The 26,160-nt window shown below is 34.1% G+C and overlaps 1 protein-coding gene across 1 annotated transcript in view; it reads left to right on the top strand.

Moving 5' to 3' along the window:
• LOC150102858 (retinoid-inducible serine carboxypeptidase-like) overlaps positions 1–26,160 on the top strand; it is a 279,126-nt gene that overhangs the window by 195,066 nt on the left and 57,900 nt on the right. Inside the window, exons 7-8 of the mRNA XM_090397958.1 lie at positions 6,026–6,119; positions 21,568–21,681. Of these exons, the coding sequence (XP_090254084.1) occupies positions 6,026–6,119; positions 21,568–21,681 (208 nt within the window). The remainder of the gene's footprint in view (positions 1–6,025; positions 6,120–21,567; positions 21,682–26,160) is intronic.

The raw sequence follows: 26,160 nt of genomic DNA, 5'->3' as shown, positions 1-26,160 counted from the left end.
GTCAAATAGTTGTGATGAATATGATTTGGGGCCTCCCTCGATGAGTCTAATGACTCCTTGGAGTTGCCCGTAGTAATAGTAATAATTTTAACAAAACCAAGATACTACTGTTTCTATTTTTGTATTTTTAAAGCTTTTAACATAATTGTTTATTTTATTTATATGTTTATTTTGGATTTAATAAATATTTATTTCACTTTTGATAGATTAATACACATAATGATGCCAAGAAAATTTGAATCCGGTGCTAGTAAAAGAAAACGACTTAGAGAAAATGAAAAACAGCTAAATAGTCAAAAGGGGGCAATTTTGTCTTTCTTGTTCTGAAAATGAAGAATTTTGTAGAACTGAAGTTGTACTTCACAGTTCTCAGAATGAAAACGAAACATTGGTATCATTATCAGGAGGAGATGAAAGTGAAAATGAAGAACATCAAAATGATGTGGAAAACATAGAAGGAGAGAAAGAAGTAAATGAAACAAATCAAGAGAATTCTGAAGAAAATTTTCAATTGGAGTCTGTACTTACCAGCAAGCAAGCTATCTCTTATCCTACCAATATAGCATATAGTGGCCACTTACTATTAATAAACAGTTTATCGAACATATTTTAATAAATATGCCCCAGAATGTTGGTAAAATCGAAAATTTGAAATACGAATACACAGAATGCAATAGAATATATGTCAGAAATGTAAATATATCACATTTGTACTCTAAAAAGGTGAATGGAACAAAGGAGAAATGAGAGTGGCTAATTTTTTCAGAAACTAGCAAAGCAATGTACTGCTTTGTTTGTAAATTGTTTTCTAACTCAAATAATAGCTTAATGAAGGGTTTAATGACAGGGGAAATATAACACGAACCTTATGTGATCACAAGCATTCTACTGAGCATATACAAGCGATGTGCACATAACGCAAAAGAAAATCAAGTTCTGTAAATAGTCGAATTGATTCTGAATTGATCAAACAAATACAATCTGAAGAAAATTAATGGAGAGAGATTTTAAAAAGAATAATAGCTACCATTAAGTTGCTGAGTAAACTAGGGCCAGCATTTAGAGGAAATACAAGTGATTTTTTTCTGATTCTTGCAGAAATTATTTATCGTGTTTACATTATTTAAGTGAATTTGATGATTTTTTGAAGCATCACATGAAAATGTATGCCAACTATGGTTCTGGCAGATCAAATTATCTTTCTTAACTATACTTGTGATGAATTCATAGCTAAAAAAACAAGAGAAATATTAATATTAGAAATTAAGGAAGCTGCTTATTTTGCAATAATACTCGATTCAACGCCAGACATTGCCCATAACGACCAACTAGCTATGATATTTAGGTATGCTGCCACAAATTCTGACATTAGAGAAACATTTATCGGGTTCATCAGAATTACACAACATAATTCCTATATTTAGAAGAGGTAGTATTAAAAAAAATTAGAAGAATTATCTTTGGATATAAAAATGTGCAGAGGGCAAAGCTATGATAACGCTGCCAATATGAAAGGTATATATACAGGTTTACAAGCTAGGCTGAAAAAACGTAGTCCCTCTGCACATTATATACCGTACTCTAGTCATTCCTTAAATTTAATTGGTAACTATGCTGCGAAATCTTGTCCGGAAGCAGAGCAATATTTCTGTTTTATTCTAAATGTATATAATTACTTTTCATCTTCAACAAGAAGATGGGGTATACTCCTTAAACATTAACAAAAAAAATCTTTAACAGTTAAAAGACAGTGAAACGAGGTGATCCGCAAGAGCTGACGCTATATTGGCTTTGAAACGTGGATATAAACAAATTAGACGCATTACTTGAACTATCCGTTTCTCCTCATGAAAAACCTATTTCTAAATTATATTGTCTCATCATTGGCTGAACATTTTGACAAACCAGAAACAGCAATTTTAACAGTTATGTGAGTCAAAATTTTACAACGAATAGATGCTACTAGTAAATCTCTAAAAGATCCCGGTATGGATTTGTTTTTAGCTAATAATTTGTTACACTCTTTAGTTTGTTTTATTTTAGATATAAGAAATAGTTTTGCTGCTGTAAATGAAGAAGCGAATTTATTAACAGATGAGACAAAATTTAAAGATGAAAAGTAAAGAATTAAAAAACGGAAAAAAAAATGAGTGACGACGTTACACAATCTAACAATGAGGTTAGATTACCTGGGAAAGAAAATTTCGCTGTGAACACTTTTAATGTCATTTGCGATAATCTAATTTTGAAAATTAACTAGACTAGTACAAGACTAGTATTGATAAAATTTTACAAACTTATGGGACTGATATTGATCCAGAAAAACTTAATGATGAAGCAATTTTTAATAATGATAAAGGAAAAAAATTCTTCAATTAAAATTATGTACAAATTTATAAATGATGAGTTAAGGTCTACTTTTCTGAACATATAAACAATTTTAAAAATATTTTTGACGATGCCTATTTCAAATGCAAGTGCTGAACGTTCATTTTCAGTGTTGAAACGAACAAAAAATTATTTAAGAAGCAACTTGCACCAAAATAAAACAAGTGACCTGTCGTTATTATGCATTGAATCAGATGTAATAGACTCGATCAATTATGTTGACATTATAGATATATTTGCTGAAATCAAAGCCAGAAAAAAAACCTTTTAGTTATTAATTTTTTTATTTAAATTTGAACTGATTTATTTTTATACTTTTTTTTAAAATGCAAATATATGTATACCAATATTGTATTGTGCTATTAAAATGAGTTATGAAAATGTTGACTTTTATGTTCAATAAATTAAAAAAATGCTTATTTTTGGGCCTCGTAATGATGTTGCGCCTCGGGCCTCCAAAAGTATAAATGCGCCCTGCCCATGTCAGACTACTGCATGGTTTGTTGAATGTGTAGGATGAGCGGCGAGTACTATTGTCAGCAAAACTGTGGATAGCATTTGTGTTGTTGCATGTAAGTCATCCACTATTACTCACAGAGAACAATCAGAGAGAAAGCTGGCTATCCAATTACACAGGGTATCAGGGAGACCAAAGGATGGCAATTTGCTAAGCAGGCCATCATGCCACACAAGGTTGAAGACTTTGGAAATGTCAAGGTTGCAGCACAAGTTTCTTTGAACCTTTCCATGGTATGCATCCATTGGTGAGTGATGTAAGTTATGAATTCATCTGTGGATCTTGAATGGCAGAATCCATACTGGTGGTCACTCATTAATTGGTGGATCTCTAAGTAGTGGCAGGACAGACTATTGATGACTTTCTCCGTTTATTTTGATGAGGACTGAGATGTTGGCATTTGGTTGGTAATATGATGGTTGAGTCTATTTAGGAAAAGAATGGATATGAAATTGCTTCCATGCATTGGGATAAGTACCAGATATGTACAGTAGATTTTAGAGACAATGCAGGATGGATCTTTATTATGGTAGGAGGTGATTTCCCTTAGTTATCAGTGCCGGAATTTGAGGAAAAGAGTGATGCCAGGAGATCAGCTTTATCTTTGGGTGAAGTAATAGTGGTGCCATCAGGGTGAGAGAGAGGTGTGACATGCAGGAGAGCAGAAGTTGCATTCAACAGCCTTAACAAGTGGCCAGAATGCATAGCTTCCTTTTTGACAGGAGGCAAGTTTTTGCTGTTGGCCTTTATGAAATCAGATTTTGATCAGCTGATGACTGATATGCACATGTTGTATTCTTTGGTATAGTTAGAGTATGAAGTTCGAGTTCTTGAAGTGATCTCCACTTGTGATAAGCTAAATTTTTTTCTTTGACTGCTTTGGTACACTTCATCCCTTGAATTGGGGATGGTCTTCATGCCAGTGAGAATGCCTGTAACTTGTTCACAGCAAGTGTTAGGGTCAGATGAGTGTCTCCTGACCTTAATCCTACTGAATATATCTTGTATGCTCTAGGTAGATGTGATGCTGCTCTCAACCTCCCTCCCCAAAAACCTTGAGGGGCTTAGGAGAGCTTTGCAGGAGCAACGGTTATTACCAACTAAACTCCGGGACACCATTATAAAAAGTATGAAATATCATTGTAAGTAGGAGCACTTTGGTGGTCTCATTTTGGCCTCTTATTTTGGACCACTGTATTCATGTTACAGATTTTACTGAATTAAACTGTTCATTTATAGAAAGATGTTGAAAGTTTATTTTTCACTTGGTTAGACTATAATAAATTTAGTTTAATCCTTTATCCAAGTGTAAGCAAACAAAGTTTGAGCCTGAAAACATCTTCAGGAGTGGGGGAAGGTAGTACAACACCTTACAACACGTTTTCAGGTGCAAACTTTGTTTGCTCACACTTGGATGAAGGATTAAACTAAATTTATTATGTTCATTTATAATTTTTGTGTGTGTTTCTTTCAAATGAATGAATGGGTGTCAGTTTAATGTCGAGAAATGTGAGGTTATACATTTTGGGATAAATAGATTACAAGCCATGTATCACATTAATGGCACTGTACTCCAGGAAATAAATGAAGCTAGAGATTTAGGGGTGGTGGTGGTGGTAGACAGAAAGTTAAAGTTTAGAGGACCTATTGCTAAGGTAGCTCCTAAGATTACTTGGTTACTGAAGAACACATTAACGAGTAGAAATAAGGAAGTTGTTATTCCTCTTTATAAGGCCTTGATATGCTCACATCTGGATTACTGTGCTCAAGTCTGGACTCCTGGGTTTCTTGGGGACATGGAAGCGATGGAGAGCATTCAGAGGTGTGTGATCAAGATGGTGAGTGGCTTGTGGAATGTTCTCTATGAGGATAGATTGAAGGTGTGTGGATTGCAGAAGTTGGTTGATATGAGAAAAAGAGGGGATACGATAAAAAAATTTAAGTTGCTTAAAAGTTTTTATAGGATTGATGTAGGGGAAATGTTTCAGCACTTGACTAGAGGGACTAGAACGGGGGGTCATCCTGGAAGTTGAATAAAGATGTGGTTAGTAGGATAATAAAGATGTGAGAACTAGATTTTTTGCTTGGAGAGTTGTGAGTGGAATGGGTTGCCAGAGTCAGTTGTGAGTATGCCTGTATAATAATAATAAAATCTCATATCATACTTCTTTTTACAAAGTTGCATAACAATTCATCATACAATTTTTAAGTTACTGTGATTTTTCTCTTTGTTCCTTGTGCCTGCCCAGCTAGGATGGAACATAATATATGGTCTAGTGAGTTTGTGCCTGATGTGAAAGACAAAGATTCATACAAACATGTTTTGAACATTTTCTCAAATTTTTAAAATCCTCTGGAGAAATGTGACTAATCATATGAAACTAACAGTTGCTCTTATAAATTAAAGATACCAAGAAATTATATACTTGGTTTAATCCATTATCCAAGTGTAAGCAAACAAAGTTTGCACCTGAAGTATCTTTCAGGACTGGGACAACTCAGGGTGGTGGTATAACTTCTCATCACTATCTATCTCTAATTCAGCGTATTTAATAAGGTGTGACAGCTTTTGGCAACTCGCATAGGAAAATATGACTTCTCCATTACTTCCACCTTAATATCACCACCTCTGGGTCTAGCTCCCACTGATGAGACCTCAATAAAGGTTGAAACCAATCTGGGCAGTGACCCTTCCCTTAATGCATAGCATTATACGTGTCAGCAAGGAGATGTGCATTGCATTATAGGATACTAAAGCAAGTGTGAGAAGTTATACCATCTTTGCCATGAGTTGCCCCAGTCCTGAAAGATACTTCAGGCACAAACGTTGTTTGCTTATACTTGGATAATATATTAAACCAAGTATAGAATTTCTTGGTATCTTTAGTTTATAATATAAACAAGTGAAAAACTTGCAACAAACAGTTGCTCTGTTTGTTTCATATGATTGCACATTCAAAAAAACTCCCTTTTGTATCATTTGAAGTTTGTGTATTTTAAAGTTTAGTTTAGATTTTAAAAAAATAAACAAATATGTAAAAATTGAAATCTGTAAAAGGAAATAATTAAATAATAATTAAATTCACATAATGTGTAAAACATTTTTGATTTGTTTTGTAGTACACAAATAACGTGGACTGGTATAATATTTTAAAAAGTGAAGGACCTTTGAATCAGACAAATGTTCCTTCCCTTCCTCAAAACCATCAGCTTCGTAAGTAACTGTGTATTATTTTAAAAGTATTTTTAGAATAATTAAAGTGAACATTTAATTAATAATCATTAAATAATGAAGTCTTTAGGAATGTATCTTAGGAAAATTATGGAATGTGCATTACTGGAGAAAATTTAAATTATTAATGCTTTGTAAATAATGTTCTGTTACAGGAAAAGGGGTTTAACCACCTTACCGGCCATTATGGATCAAATATGCATCCTCATACGCTTCGTATCCATCATATATTTCAATGTAATATCAATTACAATTTTATTATGTACTTCGCATCCATGATAACATTGACGTCTATAGACGTCTTGGCTGGTAGCGTGGTTAAAGATTAACATAACCAGAAAATATTTATGATAGATTCTGTCAAATTGAACAAAATTTGCAGATTGCCCTATTGATATTCATATCCACAATTTCAGTAAATTGTGAATGACAGTACTTACCTTGGACAGTTAGCTATCAGAAAAACCAAAATAAAGAAATAAATATATATGTCACATTACTAAACAAGGCATTTTGATGTTATTTCCTAGCATGACTTTTGTAATTTATTAACAGATGAACTTTATAAAGATTATATGTTGGAAGATTAAAAAATGTTTAAAAAGAATTGTCATCATTAAATTCTTGATATATATCCTCAGCTATACAAAATACTATGATGATACTATATGAAAGGTTTTATGTATTACCATCATAATTCCATGAATTATTGGTTCTTATTTTCAAATTCTTTAATTATAATATTTATATGCATGGTGATCAAAATTAAAGTATCCCTGTTTAACTCCTTATGAAGCACCACCCAGTGATCTAAATGATGCAAACTTTGCAGAAATACATTGTGCATCATGTGGAAGAGTAACATCCTGGGGGGGGGGGGGGGGGTAGTTCCAAAATTCACCACCACAGGTGCTGTATGATGTACTGAATGTGGATGCAGTAATTTGTGTAATTTCTCATGTAAGGAGAAAAGCAACACAAGCATAAGTAACACATTTTTATTCAATTCCATTATGCCTTCACTGTACTGCCCTTCCCGGCATGCCGTAAACTGCATCCTTCGCACAATGTGTTCAATGGCAGAATGCAGCTAGTCTAGGCTGATGTTGCACACACATGCTGCATTGTGCTGTCTTTCAGTGCCCGCAAGTTATCAGGATGATCCCGATAAACCCTGTCTTTGAAAAATCCCCAGAGCCAGAAGTCACAGGCAGTCAGAATAGCTACAGAAGTCAGAGTGTTCACATGACTGATCACTCTGTCTTCTGTGAAATGTTCTTGAAGAACCTCCTATATGGATCGCATGATGTGTGGAGGGACCTCATCCTGCATGAAAATGACTGAATCCATGCACAGGTGCTGCTGTAGCTGTGGCACGACAAAATCGTGTATCGTGATATCTCTCAGCAGTAACTGAGCAGGTCACAGGACCCGATTGGTGAATGTCCTCAAGTAAGAATAGTCCAATGATAAACAAAACTGTAAACCTGTATCAGACAGTAATTTTGGGTGAATGCAAAGGAATGGGTCAAGGTTAGTGCCAGTACTGTGGAAGGAAGTTGTTGGTCCTGCATATATTTTACTAGTTTGTTTCCTTCATTCTTTAATTTTTTTAGTTTTCATAATTTTAAATTCCAAATCTATAGACCATTCCATTCATTGCCTCCCTTGTTTACTTGATTGTATTCCAGATTCATTTCAATTGTTCACTGTATGTATTTAAATTTGCTTAATTGCACTTGATTCTCAACATCTTACTCATATTGTACATCTTGACTCATCATGTTTGATTCCAAATATTTTGTTATCCTTATTTTCTGAAAGTGCACTATGAAGTATCTTTTTTTACAACTCTTAATATAATTTTATATTAAATGTCAATATGTCTTTGGTTGGAAAGTAGGATAACTCCTTCAACCAATAAACTTTGCTATGTTTCTGTAGTTTAGCATTTCTTCAGCTAATTTTCATTATTGAGACCACATATTTCTTAACGTATAACAGTTTTAATAAAATAAACAATATAATCCAACAAAGTTTTGTAAGTAGTCAGGCTTGCATCATTAGGGATACCAAAACTTATAAAAAAGACTAGAAAACATTACTAACACATAGCAGATGCTATCACAACTTCAAAGTTAGTACATAAGAGATAGGTTCCAAAAGTTCCCGGCCTGACATACAAAATTTGCACCAATTTTAAAACTTGTGCATGACAGATAGCATCATCTATTGGGAAGTTAGTGTACCAGTTTCAGCTCTCTTTATAGACTGCAACAAGTCAAGTAAATTTTATATTTAATGTGCGACGATATTGTCTAATTTGTAGACTGAGTGTTACTGTGAAATATTTGAGTTTGTAAAGTAGTGTTTGGTGAAATTTCTAAAGTGGTATTACTTTAAATTCATTGTTTCTTGTCAGTGCTCTGATACAAAATTAATAAAGCATATGCGGAGTTCAATAAAGAGGATTATAGATATGTATGGAAAAGTGAAGAAGGCAGGAATGAATGATGTTGGTATAAAAGAGGCAATGAAAGACTAGTGTGTAGCATTGCATGAGGGTTTAATTATCAGACCTGTAGTAAATTGAAAAGATGTACAAGGTTTATTTTCTGGTAGGTAAAATGAATAGAATAATTGAAATATGGGATATGAGTTGGTAGGAACAATTGACTTCACTGGGAACAAAGAGAATGTCAAGACTGAATATCAGGAGATTGTTGATCAATTAAATAATAGTGTGGTAGGAAAGATAGTCAGTGTGTTGTCCAGATATGACAGTGATGACATGAGGCAGAGAGCAAGGCTTATGAATGATATGTTAGTGTAAATGTGTGAAGAGAAATGAGTGCAGTTTGTTAATGTGTGGAATGAGTTTGAAGGATTATTGAACTGTATAGGAGTGAAAGACAGGAGAATAAGGAAGGAGGTATTGAAGTGGTGCTTATGATTCAAGAAATGGGTAGCATCAGTGTAGAGACTGGGAGAACAACTGTGTGTGTAAGACAATCAGGGAGACAGAGGAAGACAGCTTGGGAAAGGTTGATGCTCAAATAGGTAGTGAATGTGCATGTAAATAAGAAGGGAATGGGATTCCCTGGGATGTAGGGAGAACAGTTGAATTTGAAGAAGATTCTGGGATGGGTAAGGAAAAGAAGAAATGGCTCGAGAAAGGAATAGAGAAGTCACATTTAATAAGTGATATCAATGAAACTTGTTATAGATCCAGGAATAAGCCGTTATGTTTGTATACAAAGCTAGAAGTATCAGAAACAAGGAAAATTAAATGGTTGCATTGATTGAATTTCTTCATCCAAAAATTGTTCGAAGTGAGATATCGTTGGTTGAGGATGACATCCTGACAAGAATAGAGATGGAAGAGTATTTTGTTTTTTGTGAAGAGAGATAGAGAATAAAAAGGCAGGTGGAGTACTATTGATGATAAACAAAGAGTTTTACGTCCATACACTATTTTCCCATTATGTCTAGATGTGTAATGGGAATATAATGGTTTTGAAGCAGTATGGTCTGAGAATGAAATACTTAGTCAGATCTTGCTGTAGACATACTAATGTGGAAGGTAGTGACCATGAAATGTATAAGCAAATTATCCAAGAAATTAGAAAAAGGGAGATCATTATGGGTGATTTTAGTTATGGCAATATAAATCTGGATGACAGTATAACAACCAGAAATAAAGAAAATGAATTTCTAGAGTTTATGAGGGACAACTACCTTAGGCAGTATGTAACAGAGGGCACATGAGGACTGAGGGTCTTGGTTTCTTTTCAAAATTGTTTTTTGTCATGGCACTGATACACACGAGAAAAATGGCGATGAAGACATCAGTGTTAGCCGATATCAACGTGATTTATTATCAAACATCAAACACACAATTGATGTATTCGTTGTCGAGAGTGAAAGGTTTATGCTATGATGGAGAGAATGTTTGTTGTAAATGAACATAAAAAATGTGAGTTGCAAAGAATGAAGTGACTGGTAATGAGGATATAAGGCAGGATTGTCAAGGTGTCATGCAGGGTGCAGTAGTGGAAGCAGTGAGTGATAGTGCACAAAACATGGCTGAGTGTGTGAATGAAGTGGCTGAAAGAAAGGTGGATGATGAGATGCTACCACAGAAAGAAATTGCATGCTTACATGGACTCTTTCACAGGACAAAACATCAGCTCGAGTGAATGGAGAAAAACGATTGGTAAGTGGTATGAAAGGACAGAGCATGAAAGAATGAATGGGAAAAGCATAAAAGTGCGAGAAACTGGAAAAAATGATAGTATTATGGGGATTTGATGATAAGAAGTGTAATTAATGTGAAAGTGATGAAAGCATTTTTTACAGGTGTGAAGGTAAAGGATGTTAGTGATGCTGTAAGAATTTAGAAGAATGGACAGTTGATTTTATTGGATAGCACAAATGACTTGAAGGTGAGAAATATGTAACGAGAGAAGATATGAGAGTTGTTATTGGAAAGAGAAAATTAAAGGTAAGAAAGTAAAGATTGCAAGTCTGCAGAAGGACCATGATTGCCAATGAGTCGATGAAGTTGTGCAGGAGGAATGGTGTGCAGTTTATGAATGTATGTGAGTTTGATGGACTGATGGACTACATTTGAATGGTTTTACAGTTAGATGTTTGGAGAATGTGTTGCTTAGTGAGAATATAGTAGTGCAAAACCAGGGATACTAGAGATATTAGAGAGGATGAAATCAAGCATGTGTCTAGTCATCCCTGTGATTAATTAGCATGGGTACAGTAATGATTATGCAATGCCAAATGGGTTGGTAATGACATCACACAAGAGGAACTATGGGTACAAAGGGACGTTGAAATGCATGTACACAATTGCAAGAAGTATCAGGAATAAGGGTGAGGAGTTTTTGGCATTGGTAAGCTCAACTTGGTCAAAAATTATAGACATCACTGAGACCTAGTTGACTGAAAGTGATCTAGTTATGGGATAGAATGTAAAGGGTATTGTATTTTCAGGAAAATAGAAGGAATGGGACAGGAGGTAGGATATTGCTGATGATAGCTGCAGAATTACAACCAACAAAATTAGAAGTTAAAGAGGATATCAGGTCTGAGGGAGATGGTTCATTTGAGACTGTCTGGTGTGGGATAGCGACAAATACCTAGTTGGGTACTGCTATAGATCAGAAAGTCCACAGGAAGAGGTAGATGCCATGTATTGGCAAATCAGCCAGCACAATGAGTGTAAGCTGAACAATTATTATGAGAGACTTTAACTAAGGGACATCGATTGGATGGACTAAAGGGGACATACCAACATAGAAGTGGGATTTATACATTTGCCAAGGAATAATTACATGTAAACAACATGTAATAGAGCGGGACAAGGGGTTTAAGGATGTTGGATGTGATAATAGCATCAGAAGATGTATCCTTAACCAAAGTAGACAATTCCTCCAATTGGGGAAGAATGACCATGCTGTCTTGTTCTGGGAAGTTGCCAAACACGTGGAGTTCTCTGTCAAGAATGAGTTTATGTTCAACTACAAGGCTGGTGATTATGAGAGACTCATGAGTTATCTTGAGAGAGTGGAAAGCTACGTCGAAAGAATGTCATTAGTGCATGGCAAGTGGTCAGAGATTTCTTCAGGGTATTGGTATCATACTGCATAACAAAGATCAGGAAGTCCCTACTCATCCACTTAATTCCAACTTGGTTGGAATTAAGTGGATGAGTAGGGATATAAAGCAAGTGCTGCAAAAAAAGTAAACATTGTGGAGGAAATGTAAAGAAAATAGTGATCAATATACTCATCAGCAGAACCCAGTGCAATTGAGAAGGATGACTAGTATGGTAAGGAAGGCCTAATCAGACTATGAAATAGAATTTGCCAAACAGGCTGAAGTAAACCCAAAAGAGCTTTTTCATTATCATATTTACTCGAATATAACTTGCCCTCACGTATATCTGCACCCCTGATTCAACTTTACAAAAAAAGAAATTAAAAAAAGTTTCACACATGCCTCGCATGTGAAAAAAATTTAAAACTTTTAAAAAAATATTGTGAATGTTATGCCAGTTTCAGATATTTTGGAATTCAGTTGAAGTGGATCACATTTCAACTCAACAATCATCGGCTTGTCTTTGTCGTTGAGTCGCACGATTTTTTGTTAATACTGCAGCAATCATATGCACTTCTTCATAGCTGCGCTGTTTCTATTGGTCTACCTTTGCTCTCCATTTTGCACTCCACTTTCATTTCTCGGTAGTCATTCATGAAGTTGAAGTTCATAGCATATCTCAAGTCATGTAAATTACTGGTAATTTTTGCCTGAAATATGGAGAAACATTCAAGTTACCTTGCTGGTTTTAAACTCCAAGTTATGATAAACTCAATGATCATATGAAATGATGAAAGGTCAAGCACTAATGAAACTGTTTTCATTTAATTACAGAAGCATTACACTAAGATTCAAATATATTGTGTGATGAAGGTGAGTGGCCAATCGCGTAAATAATGTTAATAATTAAAATTTAAAAAATTCATTTTATAAACAATGTGAGTAATTATAATGAATACTGAGTATGAATTTAATTATAAGCATCAATTTAGTATTTTTCTGAAAAACTTTGGTTTTCGAAAATTCCCGCATATATCTCGCACCATGATTTTTTAACACTTTAATTTTGGGGGGAAAAGTGCAAATTATATATTCAAGTAAATATGGTATTTAGCAAGTATGAGGAAAAATGACTTTGGTAGAATGACTTTAAACAATGCCCAAGGTAGGAAGGTGACTGAACCAAAAGAAGAGTGATCATTTTGCAAAAGTGTATCATCCAGGTGGAGATTTTACAGTTGCTGATGTTACAGGGATACATATCAAAATTGAGGTAGATGAACAGGAGGTGTTCAGCAGAATAAAAATATGAATGTGAACACAGGAGTGGACTGGATGGCATATCAACCCATGTACTACATGAATGTGTAAGAGAATTGGCATTTCCTCTGATGAAGTTGTTCAATCTGGGTCTCATCTCTGTCAGGATCCAAAGGAGTGGAAAGAGGGTAAGATAGTATCATTGCATGAAGGTGGATCCAAGATGTAGGTATAAACTACAGACCTATTAATATATTGGGAGTTGTTGTTAAAGTATTGGAAAAGTTAAGGGTAAGTAAAGGGTAGGTCCTGTCTTAGTAACTTATTCACATTTTATAATAAAGTGGCAGCAGAATTGGATAAAGGTATTTTCCATATGGTATTCTGTCAACTTTGCCATGGCATTTGACAGAATACCATATGGAAAACTATTACAAAAACTGGTAAGGGTAATGGAGATAAGGGTAGCAAGTTTCTGGTGGGGCTTAAAAGCTGTGCAGAGGTTGTGTTTTTTTTTTTTTTTTTAATGACCTGGCTAGTTTTTCTGAAGTATGCCAGATGTAGGAGATGGTGATACATTTCTGAAATCTTTTTGAAGGGATGGCTGCAGATTAGGGAGAGGATTGATTATTTTATTCAGAACTCTTGAAAAAGATCGTGGAAATAATAACTGAGGATTCTATAAGTTGTGTTGATTAATGTAGTGCAAGGTTTGTCAAATGAAAAAAAGAAGTTCATTAGCAAAGCAATTTAATTTGTAGTCAAGTTGATATATGTATATATAGTGTTCTGGAAATGTAGCATTCAACATTAGTCACAAAATTTGAGGATAAAACTTTAGTTTAATGAGGTTTTCTGTTTTGGATATACCCAGATTAATTTTAATCCAATAAAGCAGTTAGAGACATTTACAGAACAGATATACAAATCTCTTTGTAGAGTATTTTTTTTGTATAGTCATGCCAGATTAAATTGAACTTAGCATGTTTTATAGATATCAAGTACAACTTTGGTTTATGAGCCTAACATTTTTATAGAAAGTTTTGAGTTCTGGTATTTATGCATATTTGATGTAGATGGATAGGCATATTATAGTATGGAAAACTGTTTATGTAAAGAAATTAGCAAAAAATTGATGATGATAATAATAATAACGGCAACAACTGATTGTGACATGTCTGGTAGTAAGGCTATACATTGGTTGTTTGTAACTATGTTATTTGAGGAAATTACCTAGACATAGACTATTTTTTGTTGTTGTTACTTCCACCTACGAAAGATTATTTATAAACCTATAGTACAGTTTGTTCCATGAGCAGGCTAGGGATATATATTTTTATCAATTTTGTGTATGTATATATATATATATATATATATATATATATATAAGGGTGTTGGTTCTGGGGGTACATCTTATTTGGGCCCAGGAACCAAAGGAGGGGAGCTGGAAATTTCCTGGTATCTCAGAAAATGTTTGCATATAACTCGCATTCACATTTTGTGTGAGCCTCCCTAATTTTATATATTGTAATTCATAGAAATTATGATTCATGATATTATGTAGGTTGGAATATGTAAAGGTATAATGAAGAATATTTACTTTCATCACTGCATCAGTGTGACTTAACCTTGAAAATGATAAGTGGGGTCATATTTATCCCACCACTCTTCCATTTTTCTATATCACATGGCAATTGCTTCAGTACTATTTTATGACATAGTTTAACATGGCATTGCCACATTTGGTACTAATATACCAGATTTGGTACAATTCTGACCACTAAATACGGAATCTAATACATGGTAATGGTACTAAATCTGAGCTTCAAACTCTACTGAAAAATGTAATTCTAATCTATTTGTTCAAAGTTCCATTTGTAATTCGATACATATGTGTATACATAGCATATATATAGTTCCTGACTTACCTGGAATAGTGTTTATTGTATTTGGTACTTTTTTAGCTATTAAGTCTGGTATATTTAAAAAAAAAATTGTGGCACTTGCGCTCTGGAACTCATCACAGATGGTTTATGCTGATTATAGCCAGTTTCTGCTTGCCACCTGCTTTAACACCCTCCTGTCCCTGTCAGTCAATTTTGTCGGCCACCCTAGGTGTTTTTCTGCATTAGTGATATCAGAATGTCTCCATGTGTTGATCACATTGTCAGCCATTGATTTTGGATGCTGCATTTGAGCAGCAATGGCACGTATGGACATGCCACCAATGTGACAGCCCATGATGAACACGTCTCTTGAAGTCGCTAAGTTCACGTCTTGTTGCATTACCATTTGTATTCAACTGCTACAATGAAATACTGCTTCCCACTATCTGTATACCACTTTTTATGTTATTAACAAACCTGGAATGTTCCATAACTTCAAATAACAGGGGTGTTCAGACAATTATTGCTAGATTGTGTGTGTGTGTGTGCGCGCGTGCGTGCGTGCGTCATCACAACGCTAATTACGGGTAGATTAGCGTTGGTCTGTTCTGGTCTCATTATCCATCCAATATCCTTTTTTGAGGTCTACCTAGTCTTCTCTTTCCAATTTCTTATATTTTAGCATTTGTTTGTTTAGTTTTTCTTCTACTGATTTTGTTTCTAGTCTTTTAAAATATCTTCATTCTTTTTTAGTCTAATAATGTGTATTATTATATTAACGAACTGGATTCCTAAAGAAGGGAAACGAAGCTGAGGATGTCCTAAAAAAAGGTGGAGTGATGAATTGTCAAATTTTGTTGGGGAAAATTGGTCAACCATTGCCAAGAACAGAGAAAGGTGGAAAGAACTGGAGGAGGCCTTCCCATAAATCTCATTTCACTTGTTTTTATTCTTTATCTTGTTTATTGCCCAAATTTCACTGCTATATAATAATGTGGGCACTGCTAAAGTATTGTATATTTTCAACATGTTTCTTTTTGTACTATATATGGATTGAGTGTTCTATTTATCAAGCCTATAATCTGTAAAAATTTTGAAGATTTTAATTTTATCTCCTTTTCTCCTTTATGATATTTCACATCCAAGATAACTGAAATACTTTCAGTTATCTTGGATGTGAAATGTCACAATAATTTCACTTGGATGTGAAATTATTCTATTTTATTATTTATTTTTTATGAAATTATTCTGTTCTGTTATTTTTTTATTAATAACTATTTTACTTCAACTGGAGTTGGTCCACAAAATGCCATTGTTTTAGTTTTATCTATTGAAATTCTCATTCCAAATTGTTCTACTATAACGTTTAAATTATATATTGCTCTTTGTAAATTGTCTTCCTTATCTGATATTATTACCTGATCATCTGCAAATAATAGCATATTTATTTTGTTATTCTGGGAAATTCCTATAACCTGGATTGTTTAAGGTGTTCCACTGTATTAATATTTCATTAATATAAATGTTGAAAAGTGTTGGGGACAGAGGGCATCCCTGTCTTACTCCTTGGTTTATTGATTGATTTTCAGACATTTATTTATTTATTTTTATTTCATGATCTTAGCATACATTCAATATTACATGTAGTAAAATATTAGGTGTATATATTCAGTGGTTAGCTATGGAAATTTTAACAAAGGGCTCGCATCGTTGAGCAAAAAAAAACCGTATTTCACACAAAAACGTTTATTAATATAGCTTGTGTACAAATGCCAATCAAAAAGTATGAGGGAACAATCAACTTGTATAGGCTATCATTTTTAAACAAATATTTCATAATCTAAACATGAAATGTTTGCACACAATCATCTGTGTTAATTTATCTTACATAAGAAAAACATTTTTTAACTATCAAAATATGATAAGAATAAAATCTTTTATAATCACACATGTGAAATAGTCTGCATTTTTTATAAACAAAATAAATTTCTTTTGTTTGTGATAGAAGTTTTTATGATAAACAATCTATAAATAATAAATAAATATTATCTAAACACAATAATATTGAAGTACGTTATATTTCTCTTTCGTTTTTATACTTCAAGTGATAATCAATGGCACCAATCAAGAGGCATTATTTTATAGTCCTATTTATTTATATGCGATTACCAAAAGTGAATTCTTATTTGTAAAATGGTAGTAACAGTAACTATAATATTTTATTTAATAAAATCACTTTCTAAGGTTTCGCTTAATATATTTAAAAAAATTATGTTTTTTTTTTCTTTTTTTTTTGAAAAAATAAAGTAAAGAAGAACAAGGGGCTCGCAAATTTGACAAAAATTTAACAAAGGGCTCGGGCGAGCCCCTTATAGCTCACCACTGGGTATATTTATTCTTTGTAATATATGAAATGGTATATATCTTTTTACTTTGTCAAATGCTGTTTCGTAATCTATAAACAAATGATGAGTTTCTAAATTAAAATTCTCTTCTTTTTTCTATAAGTAGTTTTAAACTGAAAGCTGCATCCTTTTCTAAATCCATTTTGACATTCTAATAATATATTTTCACTGTATATTTCCAATTTTTCATTAAATATGCTACTATATATTTTGTAGCATGCATTTCAATAAACTAATACCTCTGTAATTAGCAGGTTTTGTTTTATCCTTTTTTTTCCAGTAGATTTTTTTATAATTATTGGTAAATTTGTGTGTGTGTGTGTGTGTGTGTGTGTGTGTGTGTGTGTGTGTGTGTGTGTGTGTGTGTGTGTGTGTGTGTGTGTGTGTGTGTGTGTGTGTGTGTGTTTCATTTATTTTTGTTTTGTTTTTTAGTAATATTTGCCCTTACTTTGTATAATAAATTCAAATAAAATTGTTTGTAAATTGATTTTGAAGGACAATGATTTTGCCTTGACCACAATTTACTGACCTTTTTTATTGGATAAAATGGTAACTAATATGTCAACTGTGCAAAGATTATCTTTATAACCTTACTTATACTACCATTACTGCTAGTCTACCACCAGTACTTCTACTGCTGCTACTACTAAATTATTAATATATAATATTTTTTGTTTTGCCTTTTTTCCCCCCTTTTTTCAAATATAAAAACTATAAATTATAAATCATCTCTCCAAAATTTATTCTCACAAATCATGAGTTCAGAAAAGACAAGAAAGAACAAGAGGAAAATGAAAAAAAAAAAAAAAAAGACGAACAAATGCTCTTTCAATTTGGAATAAGTATGGCTTCAAAATTTTTTTCATTGAACTCACCTATAGAATTGGAGCAAGAAGAAACTGTTGGAAACCTCATTTTCAAACAAGGAGCAGTCGATTTGGGTAATCATGCACAGTATTTTGATGAAGGAGCAGATGCAAAAAATTAAAATGGAAAGAAACAGACATACAGATGCATGTGGAAGTGAAATTGGAAGATGAGAGGCATAATAATAATGCAGACCTTGACATTGGATGTATTACAACCGAGTTTCCATCTCAGAAGGAAATAGAAAATTATGTTACAGATGGTCATATCCCTTTGCATAAAACATTCCCAAATGACACCTATAATCAAGTTTTCCCCGAAAGCATACCAAAATTTCAAACACTAATGGAGAACTGCATGTAAGAGACTGTTTATCTGGAGTCAACAGAAACAAGCTTTATATTATATTGCTTTCCATGTTGATTATTTTGGCACAAGACAGTCAAGACTAGTATTTGCTGAAGGCTGGGTTTTTAATGGGAAGTGGTGGAAACTTTCCTCCAGGATCCCAAAACATGAAAAAGCCAATAGTCACAGAGAATGTTATCTACGCAAGAACTAGAAAGGCACCTGCTGTTTTGGACAGGAGTTGACATCATCTTAGAACCACATCAATCAAAACTGAACCTGTGAAATGGTACAACCTTTTAAAGTACATCATCGATGTTGTAATCTTTTTGGGAGAATGTGGTCTAGCGTTTACTTGTTCATCCCATCAAATAGGTGATTCAAATAATGGAAACATTTTAGGACTCATTTAACTGCTCTCCAGGTGGGACTCCATTCTTCAGGAACATGTGTGCTAAGTGTAGAGAAGTCAGAAAATGAATGATTGGTTTCAAGTTCATTATCTGTCCCCTGACTCACAAAATGAATTTATTACAGAATACTCAAATCTTGTGAAACAATGCATTTTGCCTGAGAAGCAATCTGCAAAATACTTTGCAGTAATAGTAGATTCCACGCCAGATTCTTCCCACATTGAACAAACAATATTTCTTTTGAGATATGTACTTCTAAAAGAAATGAAGTATGAGATGCAAGAAAGAGTTCTCAAGTCTGCGAATTGTAGCAACAAAAGAGGGGAAGAATTGTTCAGTTGATAACTGATACATTGAAAGAACAAGCTATTCCTGTCAGTGATTGTGGGGTTCAAGCATACAATAATGGGGCAAATATGGCCAGAAAATACAATGGCACACAAGCAAAAATAAAAGAACAATTCTCAACAGCAATTCTTTCATGTTACAGTTGTCACACAGTCAACATATGGAGAAGTGATGTTGCTGAATGCATACCTGAAGCAATAACCTTTTTCAGAACAATCTAAACTGTGTGCTACCTGTTCAGTTCCAGTCTTAAGCGGTGGAAATTACTACAAAACCATATCAGCTGTTCTCTTCATAGTATGTCATAAAGCAAATGGGTATACTGCACTCACCAGACTATCATACAACTCCAATTTGCTAACTAAAGGGTTGTATAGTAGGCTGAGTGGTGTACAACCCTTTGGTTTGTAAATAAATGCACCCTAAGATGCTCTGGAAATTATGGTAAACAATATTGCATAGATGACATCAAATATATTACTGTGATGGCATTCATGTACACTGCTTGGAAAGAAGTCGATGAACGCCATAGTGTGAGGAACAAAAAGCCATGGTGCCCACCTTAATAAGATGTAGGACCTCCTTTTGCTGCAATGACTGCAGCTGTCCTACAGGACATAATTTCCACAAGTATAGGATAGCAATCAGTGGAAATTTTGGACCATTTCTTCCTGTAAGCATGTAATGAGGTCTTGGACTATTGTGGGGTGAATGTTTTTCAAACTCATCTGATGTTCCATTTCATCCCACAGATGTTGGCACGGTTGAGATCACTGATCTGTGGATGCCAGTCAAGAGTGTGATAACGTTCATGTCCACAAACCACACAGTTACAGCACCTGTCTTATGACACAGTGCATTGTCTTGCTGAAAGAGATAATGGCCAGTTCTGTAGAAATGCCACAAAATAGGAAGCATTGCATTGTCCAGAATGTTGAGATGCCTCTTGGAGTTCAGTATTTGTGGCACCACAAACACAGGTCCGAGGCCAAACCAAGAAAAACAGGACCATACTGTGACACTGCCACCTCCGAATTTCCTAGTTAAGTTACACACTTTGGTAAGAGATGTTTACTGGTCTGCCACACCCACATCCATCGGTCTGCTCGCTAGGGGGCATAACATGATTCATCACTCCCTAACAGCTTTCCAAGCTTCCATGTCTCACTGTACATGCTCTTTGCACTACTGAAGGTGGTGCTGCATGTTGGTTCAGGTAATGTGGGGCTTGCATATTAGAGTCCTGCCATGGAAACCCCTGTTGTGAGCCTCGATATTATACATGTCCTTAAGGATACGTGCATTGCATTATGGGATACTGTGGCAATTAATGTGAAGTTATTAGCCTCTATATACAAGTAGCCCAGTTGTGATGTTACTTCATGTGTAGATTTTTAGTTGCTTCACTTAGATAAAGGATTAAATCAATAATATAATTTCTTGGTATCTTTAATTTATGGTATAACAAAGTGAAGAAACTTTCAAACAACCAAGATGGTGAGTGGTCTGTGGAATGTTCCCTATGAGGATAGATTGAGGGTGTTTGGGCTGCAGAAGTTGGTGATAGGCGAAAATAGGGGATATGATAGAAATATTTAAGTTTCTTAAAGGGTTTTATAGGACTGATGCAGGGGAAATGTTTCATCATGTGGCTGGAGGAAGAACAAGAGATCAAGAGTAATTATTACTGTGTGTGCTGTTGTGATGTGTATTGTCACAGTATGACCTTAGTTGTCCTTGCACTACTAAACAATTAATCAGTCAGAGGTTTCCATGAAGTAGTTGGCCAGGATAGGGACAGGGTGAGAGAGAGAACTTACCAAATGTGGTGCCTGCATGCGCATATCAGTTTATTCATTGTTACCTGATGGCAATTTGACTTAGCTGAAATATCAGAAATACTGATTAAAAGTTATTCTGATATATATAGTCTATGTAGTAATTTACTAAAATAATATAGTTGATTGTATTCTGAACACTGAATGTAGAATTCCTCAGAATTTGTGATTGCACTTACCTGCAGTATATTTATTATAACATTTAGCACAAAATCTCATTTAAGATATCATTTAAGCTGTATAAACGTTTTTTTCCAGCAGTGTCCAATGGTAATAAATGAATTATAAAAGATTTGGATTAATTTTTGTAGCATTCAGTATATATAAAATTTCAGTATTAATTTTTACATTGGCAGTTAAATTCATGATGTGAAGAGGGGAAATTTTTTATTTAAAATGCCAAAAACATTTACAATTAATTAAATTACGAATTTTCAATTTTTTTTTTTTAGATAACATGTTCAGCCGACAAGTTGGATATTTTTATGGAGATCCTTTATCAACTTTAATGAATGGAAAAGTGAGAGAAAAATTGCGCATCATTCCAAAAAATGTTACATGGGGAGGTGAGTAATGTAGACCCTCTTCATAAAATCATATCAAAATTTGTTTGTGTGTATTATGAAACGCTTCAATTTAACTTTTAGAAATTTAGTAACTGTTCAGCCATGTATTATCAAAGATAATGATTGCTTTGTATACATTATAAAGATTTTTATTTATTTATTTTTAATTTATTTTATTTTTAAACATTTCCTTTCCTGGTAAAATGTAATAGACTGGCTCCTTTATTTTCACTTCTGAACTATATTTGTGGTATTTTTGCATGCATGATCAGAAAGGCCTGATTTACCATATTATATTAAACAGATGTGTTTAATATAATATGGTAAATCAGATGTTATTTGTGCATCTGGTTTTAATTCTTGATTGCATATACTCATCTATAATTGCACATATTGTTAATTTGGTTTTTTAGATAGAAATAGTAGTCATGTGGTGCTTTTCATTAGAGCAGATTGTTAATGCTCTTTGTTTAAGGGTATTTATTCCATTTAATTTCCATGCTAGGTGATAATGTGTGAGTACATACTGGCCCACATGTGTAGACTTGGAGGTGTTAATAATAGACAACTCTAAGGAAAGCAAGCCAAGTATATAAAAAATAGGAAAGTGTTCTCCTTCTCTGTTTCCTGTACTCTTTAATTTTACATTAATGATATAGCAGAAGATTTGAGGAGGATGGGGAGGATATTCAGTTGTTTGCTGATGGTGCAAAACTGGAACGAGCAGTAGTTGATAAAGGTGATATAGATATCTTACAGGATGACTTAAAAATTTTGCAGTATGGGCAAAGGACAATGACTATCAATTTAGTGTTGTAAAATATAAGGTAATGCACTTTTGGATGAAAGGGTTACATACTTTATATCATATTGATGGTACTAAATTACAGGAAATTGATGAGGCTAGAGATCTGGGGATGATGGTGGATAGAGATTTGAAATTCAGAGGCATATTGCACTTACATGTTGAAGAACACATTGACAAGTAAAGATAGGGAGGTTATTATCCCTCTCTATACAGCTATGATTAGGCCACATGTTGACTACTGTACACAGATTTGGTAACCTGTGTTTCTAGGGGACTGGGACGTGGTGGAGAGGATTCAGAGAGGAATGACCAAACTGGTGGTGGGTCTGTGGAATATTCCCTATGAGGATAGATTGAAGGGTATGTGTGTTTTGCAGAATTTGGCTGACAAGCAGAGGAGAGGGGACATGATAGGAACTTATAAGTTACTAAAGGAATTCTATAATTTTATAGAATTCCTTTAGTAATTCTATAAGATTATATAGGTGTCAAATTTTTGTTTCAATTCTATGAGAATTGACACAAAAGAAATTTATCAATATATATAGGGAATAGGGAGAAAACAAGGGTTTGCACTTGGAAGTTGTCTAAGAGTGTGGTTAGTAAGAATGTGTGTGGACTAGGTTCTTTGCTTGGACAGTGGTGAATGAGTGGAATGGATTGCCAGAGGTGGTTGTGAGCATCCCGACAGTGAATAAGTTTAAGGAGATGTATGATGTGTATTGTGTTATTGGACTCCATGGAGTATCTGTAATAATAATTTGTTTCTTGTTTATATGAGGGGGACTGGAAAGTTGTGATAATCGCAATTAAGGAATTGAGGTAGAACTATGTTCTAGGTGTTTATCAGAACTTTTCAGCCTCTTTCCCCACCCCTTTGTGTATGTATATATTAACTCCAAACCTGAGAGGTCGCAAAACTTGTAAAGGTTAAGGAGAAAGCAAAATATCTATCAACAAGTTTCTTGAAAAGCTGTAGGTTATATATGGAGAAGGCGTGTTCAAGCAAGAGAGTTAGATGGAATGAAGGAAGAAAAGGAAAAAATGTTTCGATAAATTTGTGATTGACGACCAGGGTGGCTCATCTTCTTCCATGATTAGTAGAAAGCAGAGGAAGTTGTGGTAAAATTTTACAGCAAATGCCCATAAAACATACCTATATAAAAAAAAGAGAATAATGAAGAAACAGCGACCTACAAGAAAGTGAATGGATGGAATCTATGGGAAAAGGATCATACTTCAGTATTCAGTGGACTCTTATGGAGGTTTTGGGTGCACTATCCCAAATACCATGTATTGTTAGGGTTGAGGAGGCTATGAATGCAATATGTTAATGACAGCATGAGCTAAATGTAAAAGTCAGCTCAAGAAGGAAAAACTGATTCTGAATGGAACCTTATCAAAACTAAGGAGATTGTCTTAGGAAATTAAGATTGTCTGTCTTCTGGATATTAAGACAGGACTGTATTATGATAGTATTAAAATTCACTTGATTATTTTCATGCCACTTGAGAATAGTGAGGAGATCAGTGTTTAAGACATTGATTTTGAGGATCTTGATGCTTGAATTATTTTAGTACTACGAAGTTTTGTAAATAAAAAGTATCATCATCAACAAAACTGCAGATAGGATTTGAAGTTAGGGAGGTCATGTGCAACTTTAGAGAGAAGAAACTGGTAATTCACTCACAAAGGGTATGAGATCATAGGATTGTAGTGTAATATAGAGACTTCATTGTCAGACATGATCAAATACCATGTAAATATCAAAAGCAACTACATGAGTTTCATATAAATGGGTTCGTATACCATTGGGGGGAGGTGAATGTTTGATAACCTTTAAGTAATAGATGAATTTCATCGACTTTTATGAAACCATTAATTTGCTTGTTGGAGGCTTGGAAAAATTCCATGTTTGGCCTACAGAGTATAGTACCATATTGTCTTTCCCTTAGCTTTGGCATGTTAATAATACAAACGCACTGTAAATTTACAGCCTTTTATGTGGTGAAATTCACATGAATGAAAATATGATCTATCTATCTATATATTTATTTATTTATTTTGCTTTAGTTATTTGTGTGTGTGTGTGTGTGTGTGTGTGTGTGTGTGTGTGTGTGTGTGTGTGTGTGTGTGTGTGTGTGTGTGTGTGTGTGTGTGTCACTCCCACACATGAAAGGTTATAACTTTACTGGGGCAACTTTATCCTCTTGCATATCCTGGAGTATAAAGTTCCTTGTGCCTGCAATTTAGCCTGCTTTGGACAGACTGGTAGATCTTTCAACATCCACTTTGAAGAACACAAAAATTGCATTTGTGATATGACAAGTCTGGACTGGAAGGCATGCTCTGGATAGTCATTCATGCAGGATTAAATGGAATAAGACACATGTGCTACATAGAAGTTGCTATATGTCTGAGAGAAGAAGTGCCACTTCTTCTCTCAGACAGCCTTCATAGCCAGTGCCACTTTTAAAAGTAGCACTGGCTATGAAGCACTCTCTCCAACCTCAACATGATAACTGCATTAATTTTCCAAAAAATCACGGAGACATTCATTTTGTGACCAAAGATGGCCTGACTTCTCCAAATTGATTACAGTTATCCAGCTCCTGACAGGCACCTTGTTAGGACATAAGTACTTTGAATTGTCTCTATAGCTATTTAGTTGAGTTGTGTGTGTTTGTTGTAGTTGTAATTTGTGCTCTGAAGACGCTGGATAGAAACGCACCAAAATGTCAGTAAGATCAGTTAATTAATTACATACATTTATTTTTTATATATATATATATATATATATATATATATATATATATATGCATCTATATGGATCACATTATGAAGGAAAGTGGTATTAAACATGATATCAAAATTGGAAATGTTAATGTCAGCTCTTTGCTTTATGTGGACGATGTTATACTTCTAAATAAATCCACAACAAGTCTGCAAGATTCCCTGACTAAATTGAATAACTGTTGTAATAGATATGGTATGAAGGTCAGCAATAAAAAGACAAAAACAATGAAAATATGCAGAATCATTGAAAATGTCAACTGCATTGTGAACAGAGAACCTGTGGAACAAGTAAAACATTTCAGCTACTTAGGCATGATTTTTAGTAAGATGGTAAATTAAATATGGAAATAGACAACAGAATCAACAAAGCTGGTATGGTAGGAAGGCAATTGAATAAATTCATATGAAATAAGAGAGAAATTAGTCAAATACTAAATTAGCTGTATACAAGACAGTGTTCAAATTTATGGATCTGAGAGTTGGGTCAGAAGTAAAACACTTGACCAAAGACTAGAGACCGCAGATATGAGAGTCCTGAGAAAGATTAGAGGCATGAACAGATGGCATCAATGGCAATATCATATTAATTATTAAAAATGAGCATATTAGGAAAGAACTACTGAACCCTTCACTATTGTATATTTCAAATTTTCACATGCACACATTAATCCCACTCTGGTCATTGCAGAATCTATAGCAAATTGGTGGTGGTGTGTGGATTAAGGAAAAAGGAATCCCCTTGATGTATTTCTTGAAAAGTTGAAAGTTGTAATTGTTGAAACACTTCATGAGGAACTCTGTTTGAGAGAACAGAAGCTGATATAATAAAGAGCAAGATAAGCAGGATCTATGAATATGAAGTTGGTTTTAATAGG

Source organism: Typopeltis vanoorti, chromosome 9 (genome assembly GCF_054136105.1).
Source record: "Typopeltis vanoorti isolate ZY-2024b chromosome 9, IOZ_Tvanoo_1.0, whole genome shotgun sequence".
Classification (NCBI taxonomy): Eukaryota; Metazoa; Arthropoda; class Arachnida; order Uropygi; family Thelyphonidae; genus Typopeltis; species Typopeltis vanoorti.
Note: the sequence above shows the minus strand (reverse complement) of the source record. Positions and strands in the feature narration are given on the sequence as shown.